The sequence below is a fragment of the Ceratotherium simum genome, chromosome X, assembly GCF_057802395.1.
Source record: "Ceratotherium simum simum isolate JZ-2026a chromosome X, ASM5780239v1, whole genome shotgun sequence".
Lineage (NCBI taxonomy): Eukaryota > Metazoa > Chordata > Mammalia > Perissodactyla > Rhinocerotidae > Ceratotherium > Ceratotherium simum.
The window spans coordinates 93061778-93086424 of record NC_141940.1 but is presented as its reverse complement, the minus strand read 5'-3'; the positions used below and the strand labels follow the sequence as shown (position 1 = coordinate 93086424).

The following is a 24647-nucleotide window of genomic DNA, read 5'->3' as shown; positions in this document are numbered from 1 at the left end:
ACACCTGCTGGAGCCCCTGGAACCTTTTCCAACCTTCATGCTACAGGAAAGTCCAACAGGCCTCCATCTGCCAGTCCATGTTCATCCAAATGAAATAATGAGGGAGTGACATGCTACAGCCCAGCAGGCAAGCCGAGGCCAGCGAGATGGCCAAGCTGCCTAGCGGGGAAGCCACACTGGACTGTTTTGTGGAAGAAGTCTACGGAATCGTCTTCTCCTTAGAATGCACGGAAGAATCTTATCTAAAATTAGGAGTCAGATTGGGTTTTACACGAGGGTACAAATACCTCTTGGAATTCTATCAAGCCCTCTGCTTCTACATAAACAGAAAGCTTATTCATGCACCTTTCTTAGGACTGTGGCCAACTCCTTGTCTTAGTCTGTCTACCATTTTTTCTCCCCTAAAATATGTTGGGGTGTCATTAGGTAAGAGAAGGTACTAAAGCACCATGGCTGCATACTGCATTAGAAATTTCCCCTGGCTTCCTCTTAGGGAGGTCCCTAGCTGTGTTGTTGGTACTTGTCAGCTCCTTCCTGTGGAGCTGCAGAGTGGAGACACCAGGTATTCTACTGACCACAAGTACTGACGAGGAAGGAAACGTGACCGCAATTATCGATGGGACTTTGTCCTGGTTTGGGCTTTAAGGATATCAAAATATAATGTATAAAATTTGGTCAGTCATGAATTTTTAGAGCCAGATGAATTATAAACAAAATTAAAATGTCAGAAGTAACTGTATCTAAGTAACATTAAGTATATTAATTTAACCTTACCAAAAAGTCTGGAAAAGCAAATGTAAAGATTATCAGAGAATACTGATTCATTCCCCCTTGTATCATGGATATAATTTCTAGTCACTAATTACATTATGTAGACTGTTGTTACACAAGAAATGTTGTGTAATAATAGTGTCTGTTAAATGGGCTATTTTAACATATGTTATGAGAAATATAAAAAGTCAGCATGACTATAAAATGCATCATAATTTTGCATTTGCATAATTTTCTGTTTAAATGCATAATGCTCATGTTACATTAGCTTTAAAGGCACAAACTACTTTTTTTTACATAATACAGTAAATCTATAAAGTGAACAAAAGAAGTGAGCAGAAAGAAATTAAGCACTGGGGCTCAAGTGAAATGGACCATGGGGCATCTGAAGCTGATACACTGGCCGAGGACGGCTGGATTTGGAGTGCACCAGTGAATTCACCCTGCCTCTGAAAGTCCCCGGCAAATCTGGTAAAAGAGTCTCTCCAGCACTACGTTCATTTTCCTAAATGCAACCTTTATATTCTCAAAATCAAGCAGACAGACAAACATCGACCACATATTGGACTTCACGTTTAAGGGATCATATGATGTTTTAGAACCTTCACTACCTCCTTTATATTAAGGTAATCTTTAAGTAGGACACAAGTCATACGGTATTTGACCTTCTCCCTCTGACTTCTTTCACTTTGCATCATGCCCTCAATGTCCATCCATGTTGTCACAAATGGCTGGATTTCATCGTTTCTTAGGGCTGAGTAGTATTCCATTGTGTATATATACCACAGCTTTTTTATCCATTCGTCCCTTGATGGGCACTTAGGTTGCTTCCAAGTCTTGGCTATCGTGAATAAGGCTGCAATGAACACAGGGGTGCATGTACCTTTGCAAATTGGTGTTTTCAAGTTCTTTGGATAAATACCCAACAGTGGAATAGCTGGATCATATGGTAGTTCTATCGTTGATTTTTTGAGGAATCTCCATACTGTTTTCCATAGTGGCTGCACCAGTTTGCACTCCCACCAGCAGTGTATGAGAGTTCCCTTCTCTCCACAACCTCTCCAACACATGTTGTTTCCTGTCTTGTTAATTATAGCCATTCTGACAGGCGTGAGGTGATATCTCATTGTAGTTTTGATTTGCATTTCCCTGATAGTTAGTGATTTTGAACGTCTTTTCATGTGTCTGTTGGCCATCTGTATATCTTCTTTGGAGAAATGTCTGTTCAGGTCTTTTGCCCATTTTTTAATTGGGTTGGTAGTTTTTTTGTTGTTGAGATGCATGAGTTCTTTATATATTTTGGAGATTAAGCCCTTATCAGATGTATGGTTTGCAAATATCTTCTCCCAATTGTTAGGTTGTCTTTTCGTTTTGTTGATGGTTTCCTTTGCTGTGCAGAAGCTTTTTAGTTTGATGTAGTCCCATTTGTTTATTTTTTCTATTGTTTCTCTTGCCCGGTCAGAGGGGGTGTTTGAAAAGATGTTGCTAAGACCGATGTCGAAGAGCGTACTGCCTATGTTTTCTTCTAGAACTTTCACAGTTTCAGGTCTTACATTCAAGTCTTTAATCCATTTGGAGTTAATTTTTGTGTATGGTGTAAGGTAAGAGTCTACTTTCATTTTTTTGCATATGGCTATCCAGTTTTCCCAACACCATTTGTTGAAGAGACTTTCTTTTCCCCATTGTATGTTCTTGGCTCCTTTGTCAAAGATTAGCTGTCCATAGATGTGTGGGTTTATTTCTGGGCTTTCGATTCTATTCCATTGATCTGTGTGTCTGTTTTTGTGCCAGTACCATGCTGTTTTGGTTACTATAGCTTTGTAGTATATTTTGAAGAAGGTCAAATACCGTATGATTTCCTTCATTAAGTAGTAGATAATAACAACAATAAACAAACACATAGGGACAGAGATTGGATTGGTGGTTACCAGAGGGGAAGGGGGGAGGGAGGAGGGTGAAAGGGATAATTGGGTACATGTGTGTGGTGATGGGTTGTAATTAGTATTTTGGTGGTGAACATGATGTAATCTATGCAGAAATAGAAGTACAATGATGTACACCTGAAATTTTTACAATGTTATAAACCAATGTTACTGCAATAAACAAAAATTTAAAAAAAAAAAAAAATAAAAAATAAAAAGAAATTCAAAATAAAAAAAAAAACAAAGACTATTCATTAATTAAATCAATTTAATATTAACCAAAGGTTTAAAGTTAACTGTAGATCTTGGAATTGTGAATTAAGCTGACACATGTTGGAACGTGAGAATGTTGGAATCATATATTGGTATATATGGAGTCACCTAAAAATATTTACCGAAAATTGTAAATGGAATAATTGAGTCCTCTGGTTTATGGAATTATAAGAATTTACCCCCTTTTAAAGATATTGTCTGGCATATTTAACTTACTTGAACACACAACATTAAAATTTTATCAATTGAAAAAAAAAAAAAAAAAAGTAGGACACAAGTAAATGTTTTCAGTGACTATCTTTTATACATATATGTTTTTCAAATTTTCAAGTCTACACTGAAGACTTGTTGATTCCAAAGAGGCATCTACACTTATTAAAGACCAAATTCTCCTCCCCAGTGATCTAAGGGTCACTAGTAGCTTCTCTACAGCAGGCACCACATGCACATTCCGGCTGCCTCTTGCTCTCAGTCTCCAAAACAAATATGCCCAACTGTGTCCACCAAAGAGAACCAATTCTGGAAAATAAAATAAGAAGTGGCCACCAATTTGGCCCACAGTGCCCACACATTTTGACTCATCTGGCATGCAGATGCAGTGGAACAAATTCCCTTAATGAACCAAAGAGTGAAATTGAAAGTCTTTTTTATTCCAACCCTTTGTGTGCTCTGTGTGCCTTCTCCCACAATATAAAGACTCCCAGGAGGCCAGGGATACTGCACAATGGAGACACCAAGACACATAAGGTGGGCCTCATCTCATTCTAGAGACAAAGCACCTTATCTTTTAGGAAGCTGTGGTTGCTCTGGCTTCCATCTCATCCCTAGGGGAAGTGTGCTCATATGAATATTCCATGGTTCAGAGAGGAATACAGGAGTTAGCAGCCACACCCCAGCTCCAAACCCTAATCTGGGAGGTCGGCAACTCCCACCACCCTCACTTAGCCTAGCACCGGCAGATACATGGAGCCTGGGGTAGAGGGCCCAGGAAGGGGGCAGTGCTGGATGGCAGGTTTAACAAATGAGCGGTTTATTTTTCAGGTTTCACATCAGATCCTCCACCTACCTCTGTGACTCTCATAACACTGTGTAAAATGCTGTAGGTCTCTGCTCCCCTTCCAGCCTAGAAACTCCTTACCTAACTCTGTAGCTCCTAAGTCTACCACAATGATCCGCACCTAGTAGGTGCTTACTAAATCACTGGTTTTCATTCTAAACAGAACTAAGCTGATCTGAATGGAATTGACATCTAAGAAGAGAGAAGCTGGAAACCTAGCTGGGCCTCACCAGGAAAGGTAGAGCAAAGTGGCACAAGAGAATTCCCCAGAAAACTCAAATAAGTAGTATTGCATTGTGGCAAGCAAGAATTCAGTGAAAACAAAAGCATTTAGATTTCTATTTCAATTGGTCGACCAAAACATTTACCCATATTGTAGTGAGGCAAAGGGCTATGAGGAAGCCTCTGGCATCAGGCAGACAAGTTCAAATCCTGGCTCACCCTTTACTCACTGCATAACCTTCGACAAGTCAGCCCCTTTTAAGCTTCAGTTTCTTCATCTCTACCCTTCTAGAATTGTTGTTAGGAATAAATAAGACAACAAATGCCTGGCAGAGAGCAAATGCTCGTAGAGCTATTATAAGCTTAGCATTTGAAACTCAAAAGTAAAATCTCAACCAGGGAACAAAGATTCTAAGTTTTAAATATTATTTTCTAATTAGCATACATATCACTTACCAATTCCATATTTGGTCTTATAATAAGACTTCGTAAATTCATCACAGTCACAAAGGAGCACTTTTCTTCCCCACACATTGATGGTGGTTCCTATGGACAGGTCACTATCTTTGTAAAACTCTTGGTTTAACTTTCCTAGCTAATAAAAACAACAAAGGAACACAACATTGGCACCACAGACCCTCCAAAGACCTAGGCACCCCTTCCCAAAGGAAAAAAGAAATTTAAAAAAATCACGATTATATCATTTATAGCCAAATCTTTAAAATCAAATCAAAAGACGATCAATGTTAACATTTTAAAATATTCTTTTAGCAATGTAGTGATACCAAATAGCAATGCAATGCATCTACTTATATAAGCACTTAAGCATGTTTATTATCAATAAACAGCAGTGCGATGCATATATTTATATATTCTTCGATTTCATTCGCAATCTCACAAAAGAAGAATATGTAACTCACTCCACATTTCAGGTTCCAAGGAAGTCACACTGGGAACAGTAATAAAACGTGAAGTTCCTCACCTGATATTTATCCAACAGGTAGCCATCCATTCGGTTCTCTACCAAGCCACCATACATATTGAGAACTATTCGATCTGTTACCTCGCCTGGCTGGTAGATTCCAGGTGGGCCATACTGGAAGACAAAATCAAAACAAGACATGGTAGATGGTCTCTAAACACAAAGATGGTCCTGTTGAGGGGCTCGAGGGAGAATATGCATTGTATGGATCTTCTCTGCCATCCAGAGGAAGATAAGACACATACTCCATCCACCTCTCCCTATGCTGCCTCACTCTCTGCAGGCTGCTCTACACTCCACCCATCCTTCAAGGCCCTGAAGGGGCCTTGATAAAGATGGATAAAGTTCCATCTTTCCCCCTGACCCCTCCCCTCTGACTGGCCTGTCCCCAATCCAAACCTCCATAGCACCTACTGCAGGGTTAAACCACTTTTTGTGGTTCTCTAACTGCTTCATCAGCAGTCATCTTTTCTCTTCACTAAACTACAAAACACCCTGAGGAGGAAACCATACCTTGCCTTCTTTTCTTTATTCTGCTTAGCACCCTGCCTGATCCTGAGCTCAGGAAGCACTTGCTGGCTGAGAGAGGCAGGGTGGCGAGGTGGCAAGAACAATAGAGTGCAGTCAGCCTCTAACAGAAACTGTGGCCTGGAGCAAGCCAGGGCCCTCCTCAGTTCCACAGGCACTGGAGGTGGTCCAAGCAGTTGTATGAGCTGCAGGAAATATCTTAACTAACTTACATAAATTGATAGTGATCAGTTTATCACATACAGGTGAGAACTCTGAATCATCCATAATACGTGTGACATAAAATGTAAGTTCAGACGTGTGAATTTATGATGTGTGGGATATAAGTAACCCAAGTAACAGAGAAAAACAGTACATTTGGACACAAACTCTCTCTTTGCCACTTACTAGCTACAGGACTTGGGGCCAGATATTTATCTTCTCTGAACCTCAGTTTCATCATCTAACTGCAACAATAGCACTTATTCCTTGCTGTCTCAAAGGATGCTGTGAGCATCAAGGGAATACTCCCCATTATTACACCTCTCCCCCAGGAGAATGTGAGCTCCATGAAACAGGACATAATCCATTTTCTTTCTCACTGGACCCCCAGAGCTGGCACACAGTTGACACTCAATAAATAGTTGTTGAATGAATGAATAAATGAAGCAACTGATGTCAAGGCACACAGCAAATGTCAGATGTGTCATCATTATTTTATACTTAGCCTATTTTTCAAGCCATTCTAAAATCAGTCTTCCTGATTTTAGGTATCTCCTGGTCACTTGCTGCGCATACCCCAGAGCTCCCTCTGGGACAAATCCTGCCTCCACCCCCAAACAACACAGCAGAGTTTCTGGCGGTAGGCTCAGAGAATCTAGGAGAGCCTCCTGTGAGGACCAAATAACCAGCAGTTGTTTGCATCAGAAATGAGTGTTACAGTAACCTCTTCAAAAGCACTAAGAATTAAGTTAAAAAATACTTTATCCAAATAAGAAATAAAATATAACAGAACTGTGAAAAAGCCTTCATGTTTTTATGAGTCCTTATAGGTGTTTATAGGTCCTTAGACAGTGGTTTTGTTTTGTTTTGTTTTGTTTTGTTTTGTTTTTTTGCTGAGGAAGATTAGCCCTGAGCTAACATCTGTGCCAATCTTCTATTTTGTACGTGGGTCGCTGCCTCAGCATGGCTGATGAGTTGTGTAGGTCCAAGCCCAGGATCCGACCCTGCAAACTCGGACCGCGGAAGCAGAGCATACCAAACTTAACCACTATGCCACAGGGCCGGCCCCTTAGACAGTGTTTTTCACTATATTATCTCATTCAATCTTTAATTACCTCAGGAGGGAGGCCTTGTTAAGTGCATTTTAGAGACAGGGAAATACAATCAGAGAGGTTAAGTGATTTGGCCAAGGTCACACAGCTATTAAGTGGCAGACCTACAATTCTTATCCAGGTCTTCTGTCTCTGTGCTATTTCTGTTGCATCCATGTTATACCAGCTCTCAAACGGCCATAAATATGTGTAGGAATTAGTCTGACAACTCTTTTTTAATAATAAATATAATGCAAAAGCTGTCATTGCCGTTAGCCAGTGGCTGGTTGGTTACTGGTAGCTACTTTCAGAAGAGTCACTCCTGTGCGTACACTTGTATGTGTGTGTGTACATTCACAACCCAGAACACCACCATGGGATCTCCTCAGTAGGCTACAGAGGCCAGAGGCCAGTGCCCCATCCAAGGCCATGAGCAATTCTTTAACTAGAGGATCATTTACCTTCATAAGACTGATTGTGAACTCAATGATGCATAGGTACTTTCTCTTATATTTGACTTTTTTCCTTTACTTGCCTTAATCCCAGAATATTCCAACTCCAATTTGTCATACCTATGTATTACTTTCATAGATGTATATTAATATAGGGCACAAAAAGAAAGTTTTCTACACACTTGCACTAATATATGGTAACTTGTCATCACATAGTTATAGCAAGACATTCCAGACAGTGAGTGACTAGAGTCTCTCAGCCCACAAGCAAACTCGGAAAGTGGTTCTGTGTCCACTGCTCACCTTTGGTAGCTTTCCCCTCTGGAGGAACAATGGCATAGCATTCCGGCCTGTGTTGTGTGGCAACACTTCTTTGATTTCAATAGTATCATCAGAAAGAAAGTAATGCAAGATGAGTTCTCTACGGTCCCCAAACAATGAGGCTGAGTCGTCCCACAGGCAGAAGAAACGCAAAACCTTCCTATCATAGTTGAGGAACTGCTTCAGGGTGTCGAAGGACTCATAGGGACGTAAGGGCTCCACGAAGTCTAGCTTCTGAAAATGGAGAAAAGGTCAATAATAGTTGTGGTTTTTGCATAATCACCTCTGGGATGCAAGCAATCAAAGAACATAAAGATATCTTTTCCGTAGACTATTCTGTGATATTTTTAAAAATTTCAACTGACTAATGACATACATGTACATGCACATATAACTAGTTTTAACCTTAAAAATACAGACAATCAAGTATTAGGAATCTTTTCCTATTAAACATTATTCTAATACACTAAAATGCACTTCTGTAATGTTTTTGAAAACTGACTTTTCTCAAAGACTTAAAATTCTTGTTTAAAAACAGACAAAACTAATGTATGGTGACAGAAATTAAAATAGTAACTGCCTCTGGGTAGGGGATTGACTGGAAAGGGGGACCAGGGAAATTTCTGGGGTGATGGAAATACACTGTATCTTGATTTTCATGTTGGTTACTAAATTATATACATTTTTCAAAACTTGTGGGTCTATATGCTTAAGATTTGTACATCTGAGTCTATGTTAATTATATCTCAACCAAAAAAAATTTTGTCTTTTCACTGAAAATCCATATCTGTATATCCTTCTTACTCATCCAAACATATTTGTGAAGGTAAAAGAGAAGAAATATATTCACAGCTTTATTTTGCTCAAAAGCTTTAGATATCAAGGACCTGAAAGGCCATGGAAACAGGAGCAAAGCAAATAGAGAACTTTCCAGTCATCACAGAACCACCGCCTGGGCTCTGGCCCCCGCCCCAGGAACCCCTATGTCTGCAGTCTTCTTGGTGCAACTCTTCTCTATTTGCATGTTCTCAGCCCTGTCTTGGAGCAAAACTGCCCCCATTCTATCTGATGTAGCCAAATAGGATCATTATATAAGGAAGTGCTCATTGGCACAGGAGATGTAGGCCCACATCGGGTTATGTAATCTTATTTGTAAATTCTCAAAATTTTGTCTCTGCCCAGGGCAGTCTGGGTGCAGACTTAACCCAAGACAGGAGGGAGACATGATGGCCTTCCAGAGGTTCTTCAGTCTTATCCTTGGTATTTAAATACAATTATAGGACCTCTACTTTGACTGAAAAACTGTTTCTGTGGCATTATAAATCCTCTAAGAAATGCATTATTGATTATATACCATTGGGGCTCTTTTCAGTTTAGGTGAAATTGTTTAATTTCAACTTTACATTTCAAGGCAGCAAACACTGAAGAAGTAAATGCATTAAAGTCAATATAAAAGCCTCTTATTAAACTCCTAATTTTCCACAGATTTCTATATTTATTGAAGAGCTTTCTCCCTGAGGGAATTAATACTAAAATAATTCTCCCAATCTGCAAGGAAATTATTTAAAACATTTCTTGGCTGTTCTTCGTATTTATTCTCAATTTCTGGCACAAAAGATTTTTTTCTTTATAAACCTATAAAATCACACAGTGCTCTAAATAATTCATATAATGCATCATCATTCACAATCACTATCATATAATACCAACTGTTAGTGAATGAGTGCAGCCATATGCAAAGGGTGGTAATTTGTATGGCTCCATTTCTTTTAGATTCTCTGCTGGTTCTAAAGACTCCATATTTATCTAGACTCCTTCACCTAGGGCATTTGGAAAAAATAATAATGACCCCAAATCGTAAATCCTGTATGCCAATACATATAGGTATAATGTCACAGGAATTTCACCTTAGATAGTCCAGGATCAAAAAAATATATTTCTCAGGAGGGTTGTATGCCTACAACATTAAAGAATAATTCTGTTGGGGCTAGGAGGCAGGAATAGATGAATGATCTTACACGCAGCTTTTAACAAGAGATCAAAGCAGAATCAAAGGAGAATTTTATTCTAAATTTTATGTTATCTTTCTGCAAGGAAATGAGTTACAAGTTTTAGAAACAATAAAAATGAGACTAAACTAATCTATAGGTATAGAAATGAGAATAGTGGTTATTCCTGGGTGGCAAGAGGGATTGATTGGAAAAAGGCATGAGGGAATTTTCTGGGGGGATGGAAATGTTGTATGTCTTGATTTGAGTGTGGATTACATGGACGTATGCATTTGTTAAGACTCATACAACTGTTCACTTAATTTCTGTGTATTTTGCTGTGTGTAATCATACTTCAATAAAAAAAGAAAAAGGGAAACAAATGACAATAATGAAAATCAGGGGAAGAAGCAAGAGATTTGAATACCAGTCCCAGCAAGAAGATTGGCTAGGTATGTGACCTTCCACATAATACTTGCCCTTTTGGGTATTCAGATTCTTCTGTAAAACATATAATTTGGGCCAAGGGATCATTAAAAAAAACTTTAGAAAGACGACAATAATGCTACTAACACTGATTCTTTCCTCCCTACACTAAACTGGGGTCAGACTTTGAACAGAAGCATCCCTTCGTAAAGGGGGCACATTGGAATCATGGCCCTCCTCACTCCTCCAGAACATCTCTGCATCTGATGCCGCCATGAGGGGAGTTGGAAGTCCAAGAAGGAAAAAGGTACATCCAAGGCTTGGTTCAGTAAATCAGTACTAAGAAGCAAAAATTTTCCGAGAGTTAGGCAACTAAAATGGGAAAGACAAGTCAGGTAAGTGTGGGCCCAACTCTTATGCTGTCAGTGACCACAAAGCCAATCATGGGCTCTTAGAAATTGTCCCATGTGGGCGGCTCACTAAAGACTCCTACAGCCTGGAAGGGAGACTCTCCCTGTAGAGAAGTGGGGGTGGGGGAGTGCATGAGCCTTTCCTGCACTGAGACCAACACCCAGCCTTCCCTCCAGCCCAAAGGAGAACAGGACAACTCCAGTGACAATATCCCCAAAAGTTCCTTCACATCTGCATCAGGAGTACTGACTCTCCGAAGGGATTCTCATTCTGAAGACAAGAATTTACAGACATATCAACTTCTCACCTCTCTTCGCATCTTCATGTAAGGATCTTCTGGACACTGTCCCGGGGGGTTTAATTTGACTCCCATTTTCTTCAAAAAGTTTTTTGTGAATGTATCACAATCATAAATCTTGAATGTCCGGCCATAAAAGACAATGTCTATGCTGATATTGAAATGATACAGAGTATAAAACTGATCCTCATCAGGAGGTGGGAGAGAAATCCGATGACGCCGGATAAAAGTCCCTATGGAATGAAATAAAATGGAATTGTTTCATTGGGCGGCTAACAAGGAAGAGGTCAAAGCACGTGTCTGTAACAACCCTGAATGCTTTTCCACAACAGTGAAGTGGGCAAAGGGCTGGTTCTTGCAGGTAGCATTAGTATGTTCAAACTCTGAGGGTACCAGAGGCAGCTGAGACTTCTGAGGTCCAGAGTTATTTGACCAGCCTCGTATGTTAGTTGCCTAAGTGGTACAAAGGAAGCACTTAATTAAACCATAAAGATCAGGGCGGGATAAAAGGAGGAGGTGGGTATAAACAGAGTGACCTAATGTGCCAGACACCGCCGTCATGTCTTTTCCCAGAACAAACTTGATCACTTCCACCCACTAGCACTCAACGTGAGCACAGTAAACAAGGCACTAAGACCTCAAAGCAGAGTGCTCACAAAAATGCACTCTCTTGGCTCAAAAAAAATAAGCTAATAAGCTTCAATATGATAGGCGCCAACACCATGATTTACAGCTTCTAAAGGCATGAATGAGTTTATGCTGCCTTGAGGCTTCACAAATCTTCTTTCCTCTACCAACCTCTTCTCCCTCCTTCTTCCTCTATAGCCTCTGTCAACTCCACCCAACCACCCCCACAAAGTGAGGGTTATCAGAGTCTTCATAGTTTCAGCCAGTGCTCTGGGCCAAAGGTTCTGAAACTCATCTCATCTTTTACTTCCAACCCTATGATGCCCATTCACTTTTCCTTTTGAGAATATGGACCCAGGGTCCCCAAGTATACACAAAATGATTAGCCACTGGAGGTAAAAGGGTTCCCTTCCTAGATGAGTATACCACCTACATCACACCATACCAGCCAACTTATCCAAACACTGCCGAAAAACCTATTGTCAAGAATTGTTTAGGGTTTGAGATTTTACCCTACTTGCAAGCTAACAACAAGTTAGCCTGCCACAGTTTCACGGATGCTGGTAGAAGACACGAGATGCTTTGATTAGAAATAAAGGGCAGTTTATTACTCACAACAATAACAGTAGCCAGAACATCAGCATTTTTTGCACCAGTTTCCTGAGCCTCAATTCCTATAGGGTGACACAACAAGGTCCAGGTAACTCCTGCACACACAGTAGGTACTTACAGGAGAGGAACCCTGAGCTCAGGGAACCCAAATCTTTTATAATGGGCAATAAGCATTCCTGCCTTTTGTCTTAGAGGGCGACATTATCTTTATTAGAGTGGACAATAAGCATGTCTGCCCTTTGTTCTCGAAGGAGACACCACCTCTATCTGCCAAGGCTATGAGCAAACCTGCACTTTGCTCCAGAGGGAGAGACTATCTTTGTCTTCTAAAGCTGTTTGCTATATAAACATCCTTGAAGAGATAGCCTAGAACAAGAAGCAGTCAGTGCCTCTGCTTGCAAGATCTACAGAAATGCAAGATACCAATGGAGAAGTGTCTCTCAATATCTGTGACTGACTTAGGCCTGAGAATCTGCTCCAAGAGCAAGGAGAAAAGGAGAAAAGGCAAGCAGAGCAAAGTGAGGGTCTAACGGTTCAAGAAAAATTGGCTTGTGTAACCTCTGTATGGAAGTATTTTAGTACAAAGATATCAAGCAATCTTCTTCACATTTTATATAGCATTGAGAATGGTGCCTTGTCTTCAAGTCTAGAAATACTTAGAAATTATTCATTCTATTCATTAAGGAACATTTAATGAATATCTTCATGTGCCAGGAACTGTGTTGAGCTCTGTTCCATTATTCTACTAATCATCTTTTCACTCTGTTGAGAGGAAATTAACTAAAATTATTTTCATCTTCTTTTCTTTGTAGCAATTTTTAATTACTTGGTACATTAAATTAAAATAATAAAACTATAAAATTAGAACTGGCCTAGAATATTTTTAAATGTACTACATAAAAGATGATATAATTTTACTGCAAAAAATTATACTTCAATTAGCCTTTAATTCATGCCACTGAAAACAGTATGCAAATTATTTAATCATTCAAGATTAGACATTTAGAACAAATTGCATACTTAAACATCTATAAAAGCATGGGCATTTCAGGTATTTTCAGTAACCATTATATATCTCTTTAAAAATACTTATATTGTGATAGTTTTTAAAATATGTAAGATTTATTCAACAGCCAGGAGCTTCTTCAGAAATTCCATCTATCTTGTATTTGTACTTCATTATAAAAATTCAAATAAGCAAGTTAGTGTTGATTTCTGTTCAGTAAGACTTCGAATAGGAATCCTCTATTTTTCCAGGTGGGAAGAACTGGCCCACCCACTGAGCTTTTAAATAATAATAATCATAATCATCATCACAGCCCTAGGATATGCTTTCATATACACTTTCTCATTTAATCTTCAATAATCCCATGGGGCAGATAATGCATGAAATATAAGTATTCAGTTTATGGATTAGAAAACTAAAGCTCAGAGTGGTTAAGTGACGTGCCCAAGGTCACACCCTAACAAATGGCAGAAAAGATCTTGAACCTGGGTTTTTAAGCTCTAAGTAAATACCGTTACTTTTCACAGTTTGCACTAAAGTATATCTCACTGTACTGCAGCCACAAATTACTAAAGTGAAGGAGAGGAGGGAGTGTTAAGGCAAAACAGAATAGAAATAGGGAGAAGAGCTGTCAGTCACCAGGAAAAGGAGAGAAAGATGATGGAGCTGCTCTTCCAAAAGAACAGCTTCTCTCTTCTCTAAAGGCAAATTTCTAGAGAGGGCCCACTTGCCAGTTGCAGCAATCTCCCCTCCAGGGCCAGCACCACTACATTCCCTGCCCCCGCCCTCAGGAGCCTGCATACCCCAGACCCCCATGCTCTTCCTTATCTTAGCTCCCACACTTCTCACTAGATGGTTCTCAGAAGAGGCCGGGGCAGTTCTTTGTGGTAACAAAAAAACAGTCCTGACCATCCATGGGTTGGAAAGAGAAGGCAGATCTAACACCAAACAAGAAAATTTTAATAATGAGAAGTCCAAAGTCACAATTCCACGTTATTCAGAAAACTAAGGTGGGCCATTTGAAATGTTCAGTTGCACATGAGAGCTTTCGATAATATATTCGTGGGATCTCTCAACTGTGTCCTTTGGGGATTGAAATTTCTACTTATTGTTATTTGTGTGTTCATAGTCTTCCATGATAAATGCAGAAACTCCACCAGCAGAAATTTGTTCTGGAGTTATCAAAGAAATGGGCAGGATGCCATGTCTTTGGCACCCGAGATCATCAAGGTTTATAAATAAAAATAATGCTACAAAATGGAAAAACAACAACAAAAGCACCATATCGGCCCTTTAAATTTTTAGATGTTGATCTTCTTAACTGCCCCATAAAGACAATTTGGGCAAATGTCCATCATCGGTGCCTGCTTTTAAGCTCTTCCTTATCTTCATATTCTACATCTCTCTTCCTTTTTAAAGGCCCTGCTATCTGATTATACACTGTAAGCTTTAACTTTCTAACATTTCCCTGTGGTTTAGATCAAAATGATGATATATCCATTTATGTTTAATGCTTTTTCATTTAATTCAGTTGGGACTGGCTTTAGATCTTTGCCCAAACCGCTAAATTTAGTTTCTAGGAACTCACCTTTCAGAATTAAGACTTCAACCTCCTACCTCTATCTTAATTTTAAGTACATTTAGTTCATTTTAGTATTAGACCTAGGGTACATCCAAGTCTAGAGGCAGCTATTTCTTAGGTGAATGACTATACAACTGGAATTGCCACTTGTCACCATGATTACTAAGTTTGTATCCTAAAAACACTAAGGCCCTTCACTGTCATCAGACATGAAAGAGAATCTTTCCCTCCTCTCACGTTCACTTTTATTCCTTCACTAAAATGACTGCTCCATTTTTGTTTTTATAAAATGTCATCTTTGGAGTTTTGGTTTCAAAAGAACAACTTTTTTTATTTAGATAGCCTGACCCCTGTCTTGCAGCAAAAGAATAAAAATTAAAAATTCCACATCTCTGATCATAATAAGAAATAATAATCCTATGCATCTCCCCCCTAGCCATTGAATGAGCCCCAAAGGACAGCATGTTAGGTGCTCTAATGTCCTCTTGCATAACTGCCTTCTTGCTTAGTTTTCTTACACATTCTATGATCTGCTCCCAAATACCTCCCAACTCCTCACTCCACCACTACCCCACCTCTTTATCTCATGCTATTCCTTTTGACTAATGTGCCTTCCACTTCCATCTTTATCTGGAGAAGCTTCTGAGGCACCACTCACATGCCTTCTTCTCTAGTGGATATTGGCTTTTCCCCCCTGATCCCTCAAAGAACCTGGTACATTTATGATGCCTGCATTGTGTTATGAACATTGTCTATCACTTTTCCTTTCCCTTTTTCCTTCCTCCCTCCCTCCCTTCCTTTCTTCAACAAATATTTACTGAGCAGCCACATGTACCAAGCACTTATTTTCATAGATCAGTGACTTACCTCTACTCTTAAATTCTACTCTGTTCTATTCAATGACAATTCACCTCTCCGAAGCTCCACCCTTTGGGGTTGCCAAATTTAGCAAATTGAAATATAGGATGCCTACTTAAATTTGAATTCCAGATAAACAATGAATAATTTTAAATATAAATATGTACCATGCAATATTTGGGATACAGTTATACTAAAAACTTCTTCATTGCTTATCTGAAATTCACATTTAATTGGGCATCTTGCATTATATCTGGCAACTGTACCACCACCACTCCTCCACTTTATGGGATGCAATACTTAGATACAGTATATGCCCAATATGAATGAATTACATAGAAATGACTGACTTCTATTTTGTGATTACATTTGCTTGCTTAAGGTAGATTATCCTAGAGTATAAAAATATACATAAAAAATACTACCGGCTGAGGGGCCAAAACAAGTCACTAGGGGAGATCAGTGTTCTTAATGCAAGATGCACTAAGAACCAAGTGGAAGCCAGTTCTTGACCCTGGGACTACAGAGTCAGAAATTCTTGGAGTGGGCCAGGAGATTCTGATGATCACTCTCAACTGAGAACAACTGGTATAGACCTTACAGAAAATCATGACACATTTCTAATTGTCATCCTTTCTTTAGCATAGATTAGTCTGGCTTGGGAGTATTTGACAATTATCCTGTTAGATAATTGGAGGTAAAACTACTGAGATTAACCTCTGACATTCTTGGCTTGGTGTAACGTTGTTTTAACTACATTCCCAGAGAACAGTAACAAATTCTATAAATATAACACATCTAACCAAAAGGAGAGTGATGTTCTGGCAAGAAATGAAAGCAAGCCTTGAAGTGCGACAGCAACTTGACTTATAACACACATATATCTCTCTGCCAACAAGGATTTGTGAACATTAAAAATATGTTGTTCTGATTAGAAGCTGCATGTAACTGAATGCCTATTTTGGCACCATGCTAAGGGATGCCTCTTTTGTTTCTGGCTTATTCCAAGCTCCCATCTCTCTCAAAAAAAATTACATGATAGGAGAAGCAATGAAAAGGGAGGCTAATTCATCTGGGTGCACTAATTTTTGATGGTCAGCTCCACAAAAAAAAAAAAACAGGTGCATCTGACCTCCCAGTTCATTGGGAAAATATCAAAACCCTATGGAAGTAACGGGAACACCGTCAGTACACGGCACCTAAATGTGACCTCTAACCCCCTCCCAGGGCACACAGGCAAATGAAAAGCAATCCCAGGCCACTCAAGACTCAACTGAAAGAGACGCTGTCTACCCCGTCCTACTGAGGTCTGAGCCACTGGCTCATTAAGCTTGTTTTCTTTTTTCCCTATCATTTAATTTAGGAAGGCTGGAAGAAGGCATTTAATGATTTTCCGAAGTATCCTCTGTCCAAATAAGACCTTCCTTAACAAGAATCATATTAAATATTTCAAGAGAGACTGGTTTCTTGCTAAACAAAGCTTGATGATAGAGTGCTTATTCATGTTTGTCTTCCACAGGACTTCCTATAGCCCACCAGGTATCTCCACTCTGCTGACAAATTCACTCTCGTTACAGGTCGTGATTATTGTGTATTCTGTCCATATCCCTTGAGCTGTATCTTTGCTCATGGAGACGTCCTGATCAGAGCGAGCCAATTAGAAATTCTGAAATTTTCAAGAGACTTTTAAAATTGTCTTTTACTCAGGTTTTTTTTTTCCTGAGTCTTTATGAATAACATTCACTCCTACTTACATAAAAATTATTTTCAAGTAAATCATTATGACTATCTTCAATTTGCCTTTGGAATCTGCCTATGTGAGATTTGAAATCAAGAGGCCGAGAGAATTGAAAAATCTTAATATAAGACTTTCCAAGATCCTCATAGTGGTTGCACTTCATTTTTCTTCTTGGATAGTTTAATAAAACTAAGACTCACTGGACGGGGCCAGTGAGCTACAGGAATATGAGTTTTCACTTAAAAAGTAATAATAATAAAAACAATGCAAGTCACTAATGCAGGTTCGGGATGTCCTGTGACCTCCAGTCCACGATTTGTGTAAATCTGGTGTCATGTGGGGAAAGTAATAAAAAAATAAGCAAAGTTTCGTTAGGGAATATCAGAGTAAAGCATTTAAGTGAAAACTTATAGGAAAATATTTTTTGCTAAAGTAATACTGTCACTTACCTAAACAAACACACTTAGGTAAAACAGATGCTCATAGAAATTAAAAGTTGTAAATTTTCTTTCTGTTCTGAAACAATTGTTCAAACATTTTCTAATCCATTCTGTCAGTCTTTAAAAACTGCCTTATATATGTTTAAAATGACCCTGAAGAGTCTAACGACCTCTTGTCCCTTTACAAAATAAAACGTCACACTTCCAACCTTAAAAGTTTGTGAAAACCTTTTTTAAAATAGCAAAGCATTTCTGTATTACCTGAAAGATTTACCATTAAGCCATAAATTCTTCAAATAAAAAAGACCAGGAAGTGGATAGCGTGTCAGAGCACAAAGAAGAATGAGGACAACTCATATTGCCTCCTCATACCAATCCTCACCTTCTCCCTCCACTAGTAAAACCAAGTACAGATACTAAATCGAATTTTCTTCCTCTTTCCACCACCTCAACAACGGCTGTCTTCCAACATGGTAGAATAAGCCTGATTCTGTTCATGATCTGGGTACCCCTGATTCCCAGTCCACATATCTTGTCTTGATTCTTTTCCTTAAAACACATCCCAAGGTTCCACCTGCCTGGTGAGCACCACCATACAGATGTCCCAACCCACCTTCAAAGGCCTCATGACCCAAAACAAACATACCCCAGTTCCAACCCCAATGCTGCTCCTTGCTCCATGTTCCTGGGTTTTATTAATGCATCACCATCCTCTCAACCACAGAGTGAGCTCTGAGGCAACCAGTTAAAATTCAGATGGAGCAAATTACCTCTCTAAGCCTGTTCCCTTTTCTATAAAAGCTGACGATGACCTACTTTAGATGACTGCCGGGGGATTAAATGAGATAACAATAAAGTAGGCACTTTATCATTAGATATTCCCCTTCCTCACTCTCTATACTTAATTGCTGGTCAAGGCCTATCAACTCTGCGAACCAAATGTCTCTACAATCTTTCCTCTATCTTCTATTCCTACCATCATTGTCCTGGTTTGGACACTCAGCATTCCTAGCCTGAACAACTGCAAGCTCTTGGACTGGTCACCTTGCTCCCTTTCCTCTCCAATCTGCTTGCCTATAAGCTCCATGAGATAGGAGTATAATGAGTCTTAGTCTTTTTGTCTACTTTCCCAAAACCCAGCACAGTGTCTGGCACAGAGTAGGCATTCAACAAACAGTTCTTGGCAATGCTGACTGGCTCCAAATTCATCATCCAGACCCAATGAAGCCATGCTCTAAGAAAAACCTCAATCCCATGAGCACTGAAGGAAGTCCTTTGCATACTGACTCATCACAACCTTACTCTCAGAGGCCCATGGTCACAAAATCCCTATTTCTCCCCCTAGAACCCACTGTGGTATATCAATGTGGAGGCATTGGATCCAGATACACAGTCAGTAAGCAAAAATGTGTATTCGACATAGCCAGAAAATCGTAAGACATGTTAAAAAACAATAAGTGAATAGTAAGTAGAGCATGTATATGTTAAACACAGAAAAAAAGAGATTGAAGGACCAAGAGATGACTAATTTTCAGTAGCTATTAATCATACATGAGGCACCTGGGCTCTAAATATTCATGATACACTAAATGTACAAGAGGCAGTACATATTCACGAGTACTCAATATTCATGAGGCCTTAATTCAACCACTCATTCATTGGTGACACCTATTCTGGCCCCATGTGTCCTTTGCTCAAGAAACACAAACAAAACCCATGACTATTCGGCAAGCTTAATGGCGAACAAGCTGTGCTCAGGCCCACTTATCCTTGCATCTCTCCAATAGAGTAAGTGTTTCCCATTAGCCTGAAGTTCCTTCTGTCTGTGGTCCTCCTTGCTTGAACTTCAACTCTGGTCTCCAAACCACACTGTTAGTAGGAAAGGCTGATGCAGCAGAAAGAGAGAGACAGGATCACTGCTTGTCCCAGGATTCAGGCAGGGTGGTCCTTCCACCGACTTGGACCATGTCCTAAGCGTGTGAACCTACCCCATCTTTTCCCCTTGCTTCTCACTGTGTGTTTTAAATTGTTTTAATGCATTGTGTGATTTATGCATTTTAATTTGGTCCACGAGACTTGCGTTCTGTGGCCTCTGGGAAAGCCTGCATGCATGCTTCTTGGAGGCCACCACTGCATCAAGGTAATACCCACACAACACTCTGGCTGCTGTGTAAAGAGCAGATTGTAGGGGAAACATAAATGAAAGTAGAGAGACCTATTAGGCAGCTATTCCATTCTTCTACTCAAGAAATGAGGGTAGCTGGGTTAGGATGGTAGCAAAGGGGATAGAGAGACACGGACAGATTCAGGACATGTTTTGCCAGGAGAATGAAGAACAAGGATGGTGGGTAAAGTAAAAGGAGTAGAGACTGTAGTCAGAGAAGGCAATTTCAGAGTCTAAGATATCGGAGATGGCAATACTCCAAAAGAGACAACAGCGTACCCAAGAATCATGGTTCCTCAGGCATCAAAGGGGCCTTGGAAGGTCATCTACACCAACCACCAAACACACGACTCCCCTCCACACCTCTAAGCTGTCAGTGAAAAATAACCCCTGACATGCCCCCAGGGCCATCCATCTATACCAACGACCAAACAAATACGTGATTCCCCTCACTTCCACCCCTATACCTGACCCTGACCCCCATCCTCATCTAGAGCCATCCACTACAACTTTCAACAGCTCTCTGCCAGAAAATTATTCCTCTTACTGACCTGAATTCTGACCCCCTAGGTCCTGTCCTTGAGGATACAGAAAATTAGGTCATACCTCCTCCACACGACAGCCCTTTAGATTCCTGAAGACATTTATCAGGCACACCTGAGTCTTTACTGATAAATATCCCTTTTTCCTATTCTGCCTTACACATGACAAATTTTCAGTCCTTTCACCATCCTGGTTGCTGTCCCCTGAAGGCATCCAGAACTCAGCATTGTCCCAAGTGAAGAACTCAAACAAAAACAGGAGAAATCAGTCACCTCCCTTGATCTCTGCCATATTTCTATTCAACCTAGGATTAGCTTCCCTGGTGGCCATATCACAGAGTTAACTCTTATCTGGCTAAAGTGGAGTATGGATAAAGATGACTGGCATACGTGAGGTGAAGGAACAATGATCCTCTGTTGAAGTAACATCAAAGTCTGTAGTTAACAGGTATCAGGATGAGAAGAGGGTGGTTGAAGCAAATGGCAGTGAATTCAAGAAAGAAAAGAGAATACCAATCTGGAAGTGGCAGTGAAGAACAGTTTTCTCTATTCCCCCGAGGGTGCTCTGAAGGAAGTGATGTGGTCACAGCAAAAAGACCAAAGAGTTTGAAGAAAAACGTCAAAGACACAGGAGAGTTTGCTCATACTAGAGCAGCACCTAAAAGGATACCAGTTGAAACAGCTTCCTTAGGCTTATGTACCACGTTGTATGATTAATACACATCTAGGACACCACAGAAGAGTGAGAGAAATGGCCAGTGTTGACGTGTTGGAGGGTAGAAAGCTGGTAAGTCAACATCAATAACTACAAGCTAACAGCATGTTTATATTCACCACCGCCAACAAGTTAGATACCTAAGCAGTAGCATAGGGTCTTTTAGAAAGCTAGAGAAAGACAGTATACAAAGACAGGAGTTAGAAGTGAAAGAACCATAATTCTGCTTTAAAAGATACCTTGAGGCAGTCCGCTATTTTTCAACTCTGGTTCATTTACTTGAATTGTGTCATCTTCAAGGTAGAAGTAGATTTTATAGCGTCTTATTCTATAGTTTTCTTGACTTTTATCAGCTACTTCATCTTCTAAATAGGCATCAAAAGATAATACCTGTTGGAATCATAATTAGAAACGAAGAAATAAAAAAAAATTCAGGAAACTTAAAATAAATAAAGCTACTGGCCATATACTTGTTAACATAAAGAAAAAAATTGAGATTTTTTTGCAAGAAGACATCCTCACATCAGCTATGAGAATGGATATATGACCTAGATTACAGTATATAAAGATTATTTTATATTTTCATCACCGTCTGGTTACAATGAGGAAATGACAGCCAAGCAATAAATCCATCATTCAGCTCTACCATAAATTTAACTAGCATCTGTCTCTGGAATTTCACAGTGGAATTCTATATGCATATGTTATAGAAGACAAAATATTCTTTCTCACACGATGAATGTAAGTTTTGTCATTTTTTCCCCATTAAAAACAACACACAGCTACCTTGGTTCTAGGATGAAATTATCCTGACTTCTGGTCCTGCTGATTGCTTGCCTTGAGGCAATTCAAACAGGCAGATCTGAAATTCTTCCAATGCACTGGAGACTCGACCATACACTTCTTCAGGAACCTCAAAATGCCTAGCTCAATGCTAGACCCAGTCTCACTGTGTGTTTTGGGAGACAGGGGAGGTGGACATGGGTAGGAGAGGCGGATTCTAAAGTAGTTACAGTAAAAATCAGAAATAGTAAAAAATATCCTTGAAAATTCCTTAACCCCTTTGAAAACTGTGCCTCTTAGTAAGTTCAACAAAGCCCATCTTTCTCCCATGTTTAAGCAGAGGACTGACTACCTCTTCAGTTGAAGACCAGTTGAAACAGCTTCCCTAGGCTTAGGTACCATGTTGTATGAATAATACGTCTCTTTAGCCAGTGGAATCACTCTCAACACGGCGACCTGCTCACACACTGAGAAAGCACATGGTAATTGAGGACAACTGAAGGAACAGTAGATTCAGGCTACCCTTTCAAGCTTGACCAGGGGCACAGACTCCTTTAGAGCTCCATTCTAATATTCCCTTTGCTCTCACTTTTGATCAATTTTCATAATTAAAGTTGCAAAAGTTAATTGTATATATAATACCAGGATAATTCGACATGGACAATATGATATATATGAATGAGTCTATTAGGTGTAATCTACCCTCTAGGGGTGGTCAGTTATCCTAATTAGGGAATATACACTCTGGGAATATTTAGCAAATTTCTATCAGTGTGAAATACCTACACTTCAGAAGTGGCTGAAAAACTGCTTCAGTAGTTTATCTCTGATCAACACAAGAAGCTTTGTTAATTAACATAAAGGATACTAGAAATAAGTTTTAAGTTAGTGAAATTATTGCATTCAAAATGATGGATCAGTTACAGATATTGACCAGGCATTGTCTTTATCAGAACAGGTTCTAAGAATCTAGTAAGCCCAGAGAGCAATACTCTGCAAAATGGCACCTTTGGCTTCATTCCAAAATGGTCCTATGTTCAGCTGCTTGAATTCTTGGGGAATTCATCCGGCCTAATCCCAGTTAGAAGGTTAGCTAAAACCACTACTAGAATGTTGTCATATCTGTGTTGAGTGAACATTTCCACTAAGATGCTGTTGGATGGGTATAGTGTTTCCTTCTGGGGTGATGAAAATATCTTGAAACTAGATAAGAGGTGATGGTTGTACAACATTGTGAATATACTAGATGCCACTGAATTGCACACTTTAAAATGGCTAATGGCTAATTCTATGTTATGTAAATTTTATCTCAACTGAAAGAAAGATGTTGGATGCTGAATAGTGCTGGACACGTTAAAATGGTGAATTTCATGTTATATGAATTATGTCTCATTTACAAAGTAGGAGGGAAGAAAGATGTTGTTGGAACACCTAAAAGGACAAGACAGCTGTTTCACGGAGCTTTGAGTAAAGGCAGTGGGGGGGAGTAGAATATGCCACTCAGAATGTGCCACTTTGGCATGTGGATTATTTTGAGCTGAAGACAATCAGAACCCAGCAGACTCAGACAGAACTTTTTACCTCCCCCTTAACTGTCTAAAAGAATTCAGATAGGGGGCCTGTACCAGGAAGAGAGCTATTACCAGAGATAACTTTTTATATGAGAAAGACTTATCTGCATGGCATGACACACATTTGTTTACCAAACATTTGCTCTTCTCATCTTCCTACGAATTGTCTTCCTCCCCTTTGAAGCCCCAGACCCCTACCGTCCTTCTCCTTAGCTCAAGATGGTATATAAGCCTTCATTACCTGACTGCCAGGGAGTCTCACATTTTTATAGGGCTCCCATATGTATAAAACGTGTTTTTCTCCTGTTAATGTCTTATGTCAATTTAGACCAGTCAAAGAATCTAGAAGGGAAAAGTTTTCCGCCCCTACAGTAGTATTCAATCTAAAACTCTTTTTTTCTTTGTAATTGGGTATGAAAATATGGAGAGAATTTTCATAGCTCTCACCTACATCTATATATTGAATGCTACTGGTATGAATTTGTGAATAACCAAACTGAGATGTCAGTTGACAACATCATCAAGTATGTAATCATGAAATACTTATCAATCAAATAATGCATTAAAAAATAATACAGAATGCTAAATGGAAATAGAGAGACAAGGAAAGACATCATTTTAGGCTGGGCTTCAACATTTCTAGAAGAGGGATAGACTGATATTTCACGTTTTGGTCCCCCGAGAATACAGGGCTGCCAAACTCCAGCATGAAAGCTCACAAGTCAGAGTGGTAAAGATGGAAAGATAGAAAAGGAAAACGGAGAAGAAACTATAAAGTGTAGCAAGTAGAAAGCAAGGGAAGAGACACCAAATAGATTAAAGGTGATCTCACAAAGATAAAAGACCTAATTGCAATGGAACCTGATGTCCCAGAGAATCCAGAGAGAAAAATAAAAATTGCTAGAAATGAAAATTTATAGAAACATAATTATGATTCAAGCTTTCATCACAATTTATGATGCCAAGCACAGACTAGATAAATAATGTCCTAGAAGTTGTAATTGGCTATAATTTTCTTGAAAACGGAAGGTAAATGTCATTTGGCAGGACATGTGATCTTCAGTTC

The 24647-nt window shown here is 39.5% G+C and overlaps 1 protein-coding gene across 4 annotated transcripts in view; it reads right to left on the bottom strand.

Annotated features, from left to right (window-relative positions):
- EFHC2 (EF-hand domain containing 2) overlaps positions 1-24647 on the bottom strand; it is a 269392-nt gene that overhangs the window by 91284 nt on the left and 153461 nt on the right. For all 4 annotated transcript variants that reach the window (XM_087427094.1, XM_014791042.2, XM_087427093.1 and 1 more), the window contains exons 3-7: positions 21467-21617; positions 10953-11176; positions 7803-8054; positions 5228-5341; positions 4702-4840 (exon numbers count right to left, since the gene is read on the bottom strand). In XM_087427094.1, coding sequence (XP_087283220.1) covers positions 4702-4840; positions 5228-5341; positions 7803-8054; positions 10953-11176; positions 21467-21617 — 880 coding nt within the window. The remainder of the gene's footprint in view (positions 1-4701; positions 4841-5227; positions 5342-7802; positions 8055-10952; positions 11177-21466; positions 21618-24647) is intronic.